At 39.6% G+C, this 6,971-nt stretch overlaps 1 protein-coding gene across 1 annotated transcript in view; it reads right to left on the reverse strand.

Annotated features, from left to right (window-relative positions):
• LOC126236784 (serine hydroxymethyltransferase) overlaps positions 1–6,493 on the reverse strand; it is a 55,336-nt gene extending 48,843 nt beyond the window's left edge. Inside the window, exons 1-2 of the mRNA XM_049946365.1 lie at positions 6,092–6,493; positions 5,751–5,989 (exon numbers count right to left, since the gene is read on the reverse strand). Of these exons, the coding sequence (XP_049802322.1) occupies positions 5,751–5,950 (200 nt within the window). The 5' untranslated portion in view covers positions 5,951–5,989; positions 6,092–6,493. The remainder of the gene's footprint in view (positions 1–5,750; positions 5,990–6,091) is intronic.
• Between the last annotated feature and the right edge of the window lie 478 nt (positions 6,494–6,971).

Raw genomic sequence — 6,971 nt, forward strand, 5'->3', positions numbered from 1 at the left:
AGACACCAGTTTCTAGAGAGAGGATGAAAATTTTTGCCAATGGTTTTGCTATGTGGTGAGCACTTGCTTTTAATATGAAATCAGGTACTTCATCAAGGCCACATGACATTTTATTGCTTAAGGATTTCATTTTACTTATAATTTCATTGGAATTTGTTTCATTAACATACATAGAGGCATTCATGATCACTAATTTGCTGGAGAACCTTGGGACTGGTCTTTTACAGTTCTAGGATGAGGTCTTCAGCTAGTGAAGTGAAATATTCATTGAATTTTTGAGCACTCACGTGTTAATGACACATTCATGATGGATGAACGTATGAATGCAGGAATGAACCAACCAATGAAAAAGTTCAGTGAGGATCTGCAGTTGTCATCTGAAAGAGGACAGGTGTGCTACTGGGACATTATGTCATATTCATTTTTGGATACAGCAGCAAACCCAATATTTGGGTTTAATATCTTTTCTGATTAGTGGATGAGCACTAACTGGACTGTACGAATTAACAAAACCTGGCATTCCCATAAGACAGCTCAATGCTGATAATAACTTTAAATTAATGTTTGAAGTTCCATGTGATGTGAACATCACTGATACAATGATCAAGAACATTACAGGGACCCAGTCACAAATCTCCTATAAATGTCAAGGAAAAGCTGAAATAGCCTCTATCGTTTTTTATGCCGAGGGATTAAACCACACCTCTAGAAAGTACTGCCTCAAATTCCACAATTTTATATGTACAACTGTGTGGCAATAATGGCCAGGAGACCTCATCCGGTGAATTTAGGTCACCGAGTTACAAATCTTTTCAGTTGGCGACACACTGAACGGGCTCCTTATCAATGATGATGAAATGATGAGGACAACACAACAACCACTCCTAAGAGGATAACATCTCCGACCTGGCCAGGAATTGAACCCAGGTCAGCTGACCACTCAATGAAGGAGACGGACCCACGCTGCAAAAAAATTACTGTGACACAGAGGATGTAGTAATATGTAGAACCACATAACCATGTAACAAGTATTGTGAAAGCGTATGAATCACTGGAGCTATTACTCAAAATTAAAGCGAACTGCGTTGGGCATCAAAGCCAACTGATGAAATTATCTCTAGTGAAAATAAATATAACAACTACAAGAAGAAAAGGATAAACTGCTACTCACCACGTAGTGGAGGCATTGGTCGCAGATAAGCACAATGAATACGATGCTAAAATATTAAGCTTTCAGACAAAGTCCTTCTGAAAAAGAGCGCGCGCGCACGCGCACACGCACACGCACACGCACACACGGCCACTGTCTGCAAGCACTCCACTGGGCTCCAGCATATGGAAACAGTGGTCACGTGTGTGAGAGTTGTGCTTGTGTGAATGTGTTTTCTATTTCGAAAGAAGGGGTTTGTCCTAAAGCTTACTATTTTAGCATCCTTTTTCATTGTTCATATGTGATCCAATGCCTCTACTATGGGATGAGTAACAATCTGTCCTCCTCATTGTTGTTACTCCATCTGGGACTTTACACTGTGTGATGATAACTTAATTTTTTGGTTTCGGTATACAACACGTTCCAAGCAATCATCTTTCCTTGTTAATGGATTGACATTTCCACAAACAAGATGATCCAGGTCACCATCCACAAGACCTAAACAAAACACTATTAAGGAAAGAGATGAATGAACTCTAGAACTAGAACAGACAAACAAAGGCACAAAATACTACATCCATGCAACATACGATACTCAAAATCAAAAACTACAATGATGATGCTTGTTGTACACTATACCATGTACATTTACCTATCAACTGCAATTCAATTGGCAGGATCTTCCACAAAGTTACCAAAGGCTTGAAAACTTTACAACATCAAAAATGATGACAATCTTCAAAATGTCACAAAGAACAAAACTGTTTCATTATAGACTTATTGAATCAATCACCAAGACAATGAAGAATCCTGTTGTTCAGAAGTATGCACAAGCAGTAATAATCCAGAAGAGTATGATCAGAGATCTAATGGTTCCTAAGAGCTACAGACCACTCTGTCTTCTGAGCAGCATAGCTTTCACTATGCAGTAGACTTTAGTTCCACAGGGAACTGCATGGCCTCAACCAGAATCAATTTGGCTTCTGAATAGGCAGATCTGTTGATGGTGGAATTAACTGCACTATTAGTGTTATGGACAACTGTGGCAGCAAGTATGCTGTAGGTATTCTGGTTGATAGTTTGGATATATTTGACAACCTGTGGCTGCCGACAATTTTTGCCCACCTAGGACAATTACATGTCCCAAGATGTTTGTCCCAGAGCTTCCTAGATTACTGTGAAGGGTGCACCATGGAGTGGGGCACATCCTCAAGCAATACCAGTGAAGCGAATTATTAAGGATTGATCACAGGGGTCTATACATGAACCAGTTTTCTGAGACCTTACTCCCAAGCCATTGCTAGCAATTCTGACCATGCTTAGGTGTCAGGAGAAATATCCTACACTGATGACATATTGGCTATGGTGGCAGAGATCTCTAGAGCCCGGCTGGAAAGAAAAGTTTGTGAAATGCTTGCTCACATAAAAGTGGTCCTCACATAATACATTAGAAATTGTGGCTAGTAAGACTGCCTACCTGCTGCTCAAAGCCAGCTTCTCCGACTCGCAAAATACTACTTTGACTATTGGGGGAACTCTCATACTATGCAGTGGGGTACCTGAGTGTACACTTGCACAAGAGGAGTAATTTTCACACACACATCTTGGGTATGTCAGAAAGCTACCAAAGTTTTGCACAATTTGACAAGACTTTAAGATCATTTTATAACAGTTTAGACTATCGTGATGCAATTTGCACCACTGCCATACGATCTGCTGCCAGCATCTGGACACAAACCGTGATATAACATACAAGTCAGTCCTAAGATGCACACACAGGTGTGTGCTGCTGAGGCTAACTGGAGCCTATGGGACAATACTGGTGGAGGCACTATTAGTCACATTAGGCGCATACACAATGAATATTACTGTCAGATATGGAAGGTCTCTCCACTGGCTTTGCAAAGCGAATGTTCCCAAGGTGTGAAAAATAATGGGCCAGGAAATAATAACCAAACGAGAATTAAAATTATGTGAAGCATGTGAGTGGCAAGGAGACACGGTTGCTATCACAACCGGTTGCATGGTATATGGTGTACTTCTAGACATCAAGAAGAGCATTTTTATGAGCTATGTAAATGCGTCTAGAGGCCTGTTTCACTGCCTGACAGGTCACGAATCACACCCTGAATATTTATACAGGATAAAGAAATGTCCAATAAATATGTGTGAGTGTGGCAACATTGGTACACCAGACCATATTGTAGTACAGTGACTAGCCTACAAGAGATTTGTGGACTGGCATTGCTACACTAAGTAACAGTGTTAGAGGCAAAGATGAATGACATCTGATAAATGAGGTAGGAAATAAAATGTCTGGGAGGGAACTTAGAAAATATTTAGAGTAAGAGAAACCCAATTGTAAGCAATAATGCTGAAGTGTGTATTGTGAGTGAGTCAATGAATGAGTATTATTGAGGTTTCACTGACTCTGAAATTAATTTCCACAAGAGGACAACCAAGAGCAGTGAATATTTGACCAACAATGGGACAGCTGTGGCAGAACAGAAAGAATGAATGGAAAATTATGTGTGGCTTATTTTGGCCTCCTAGCAACAGCAGGTTGCAAGATGGTAAATATGTTAGGCTCCATTAGTTGGCTCTACTGGGATTACAGACGATGACACCATCTCAACTCTCAGGCCATCTCAAGGCTGATGCATGGTGGGGTCACAATTGTTTGGGATGGTACTGGTCACCTGGAACTCCATTTCTAGAGATTTAGCCTGCTGTCCCTAACACTCAAGGCTTCATTTGCATGAGTCGTAGATGTAGAATTCCACAACAAGGGAATCCCGAAGAATATATCTTGCTTAAACATGATGTTTCCCAATGGTTAAGATTAGGAACTGAAAGTAAGTAATCTGCTGTGATGGTAGTGCAGATGTTCAAATAATCATCATCATGGTTTACGGGCTGCGTGTTTTTTCCTATTCATTTAGTATTTTCTACATTTGCTATTTCCTTTAAGATTAATTTCATTAATTATCAAAAATGCTTAAATCAGAGTTATTGAAGTGAATATTAATAATAGTTATATCTTACTTTCTGTGGCTTTGTGAAAATACAACCTGCATTTGGTTCCAGTTGTCAGGTATTGAAATTGTAAGCAATAATAAATAAATATATATATATATACACACACAAAAAAAGTAGACCAGATGTTACTAAGTCATTAACTGAGAGCTACTATATGAAAATGGGACCTTAATGCTGTGTTCATACTGTAATAAAAGGAGTATTGGAAATGCTTCACAAATCAGTGTGACCTGGAAGTACACCTAAAATATAGTTAAGCAGTTTATTTATTACGTAGTTCATTGATTTTGTGTTCTGTACATCACATATACAATATACATTACTAAATGTAATGTGTCAATTTAACAAAGGATTGCATAGGCAATTTTTAAAAATATACTGTAGGCCTAGGTATTTTTAAAAGGCTACCTTCTACCTCCTTAAGCATACAGTATATATATTCAAGAATTTCACTATGGTACAGAATGAGTTCTAAAGGAGAGAGGTTTAATCTCTGCTGGAAACACTTCTGTTGTCTACCTGACATTTTATTTCCTTGGGCAGATCATCAAAGATCGTGTATTTTACTCCATTCTGTGCCAAAGTTATTCACTAGTGAGAAGTGCAGATCAGTTTTCTCTGTTAGTAGTGTTGACAAGAATCTCTATTTCTCTCAAACGGCAACTTATTGCCGACAACAATAATTTCATCTGTCAATACATGTACTCTGAGACTGTGGTTACCATTTCCAATTGCCTTAACATATGACTGTAACAAGTATGGGTGTTTATCAACCCGACACCAAATTGTAATTCCTTTCTTCTGTGCAATGAATAATTTACACCTAAGTGAGAAGTAACCCCAGAACATTATCCTGCAGGTCATCAGTGAATGAAAATATTCAAAGTCGCCTTACTGGTTTATTTGTCCCGCATCTAAAAATGGTTCTGATGGCAAAAGTAGCTCAGTCTAATCATACCCAAAGATCTAATATGGGATTGTTTTCCAGTTTATATTTTCCATCAACAAGCACATCAAAAAATTAGAGAACTCGGTACCGTGTTAATCACTTTTACAATTATGTAGTATATTAATAGGAGGTATGACATTTTTCACAATACAACACAGGGTAAGAGTTATGCTGTGGATACCCACTGCATTTTCATAGTTAAGTACTTTGTATATTGTATGAACATAACTGGTATCAAAATACTCGTCAGTCTTGCCCATTATCTAATACACATTTTCTGCATTTGCCTTGCTATTTTATTAGTTTTAATGGTGAAAAGTGCATAAAATATAGCATATTGAATTTAAACATGTTGCGAACGTAAACATTAGGCTGCGCTACAGTTTTTATTCATTGACTTCGCCAACACACAGACAAGCTGTTATGTTTCAACGTAACCTAGACCTCAGGCTACACTGCAGATCAGTCCGTCACTAGAACAAAGATTTTGTGACAAGTATGGGAAGTTCCAATATCAAACTCTAACCGAACACTGGATGAGCTATGTATTTTTCCAAATGCCACTCTTAGAACATAAGGCCAGAATAAACTGTGGGGTCACATAAACGGTACCTCTGTCCGGGCAGGCCCTCCGAGTACTTGTTGTGCAAGCACGAGCTGAGGCACTGCAGCACGGGCACCGAAGTGAAGTTCTCGGAGGCGATCATCTCCAAGCCGGCCCGCTGCCGGTCTTTCTCGTTGCAAATAATGTCATACAGCTCCGGATCTGCCTGCCCCAGGGTCTGGTTCATGAACGACGCGTCGCCACTCATGTTTGCTGCGGGTTTCACTCTACTGTTGACTTACCAGTTCTGCAAGTTAAGAGATTAATAAACACCAATCAGTAGTTTGAAAAGCTTTGGCCAGGGTGCTGTGTTGCATTGCCACACGACCATTAGGCACCAAGTACTAACCTCGGGCAACTGAATGTGGCTCCGCCTGTGCCGTCCCGTTACGTGTAATAACTAGTCTCTCCTCTCAGAGTTACGGCCGTCCACTACACCCCCCGCGGATGTTTTCGACACGCTGATAGTCCTGACAGCTATCTGCTAGGCCAAAGGGTTCTGCTGATAACCCCTGTATGACGTCCAGAATGCTGCAACAATACTTTTATCGAAGTGGATTTGTCTTATGTAACTCCACGCGACGCTGCCAATAACACCGGATGATTAAAATGCTAATGCAGGGATTTTCTGAGCCATCTGTCTCGTAGTCGCATTACTGAAACTAACGCAAATCACAGCATATACACTGCTGTTCAGGACACAAATTACCGTTATGCACACTTCGTAAACAGGCTAATAAATTTCATTAAAGTATTGGTATTATTTTTTATAAGAGTCTCATTTAATACACTTTCCCGCCTATGACGTGCTGATATGCCATACCACAACACCGTGCAGAAAAACACCAAAGAAGCTTAACGAGGGAATATGGGAATATCAAATTATCATTTACGATTTCAAAACGTAGGCGTAATAAGAAACTTAGAAGTAAAGATTGATGATGCTGTACATTTGCACGCTTTCAACGAGTTCACAGTCTTCGGGATCTTTGTTTGTAATGCGCTGTTCAGTTACATTTCATTGCAGAAGTTGCCGAAGTAAACGTTAACTTTTTGTTTGAGACAACCTGTTGCTCAGTTTGTTTGGTGTGTGTGCAGCTACTCATGTACTCGTTTTTTGTGTTTACTGTCATCTCTGAGTTCTCTTGTTGTTTTTGTTACGTACACGTAGTATGTAACTTCGTGGTACTCTTGTTGTTTTAATACGCTAAGCGTCGTGGATGTTTATC

This window comes from Schistocerca nitens, chromosome 2 (genome assembly GCF_023898315.1).
Source record: "Schistocerca nitens isolate TAMUIC-IGC-003100 chromosome 2, iqSchNite1.1, whole genome shotgun sequence".
Classification (NCBI taxonomy): domain Eukaryota; kingdom Metazoa; phylum Arthropoda; class Insecta; order Orthoptera; family Acrididae; genus Schistocerca; species Schistocerca nitens.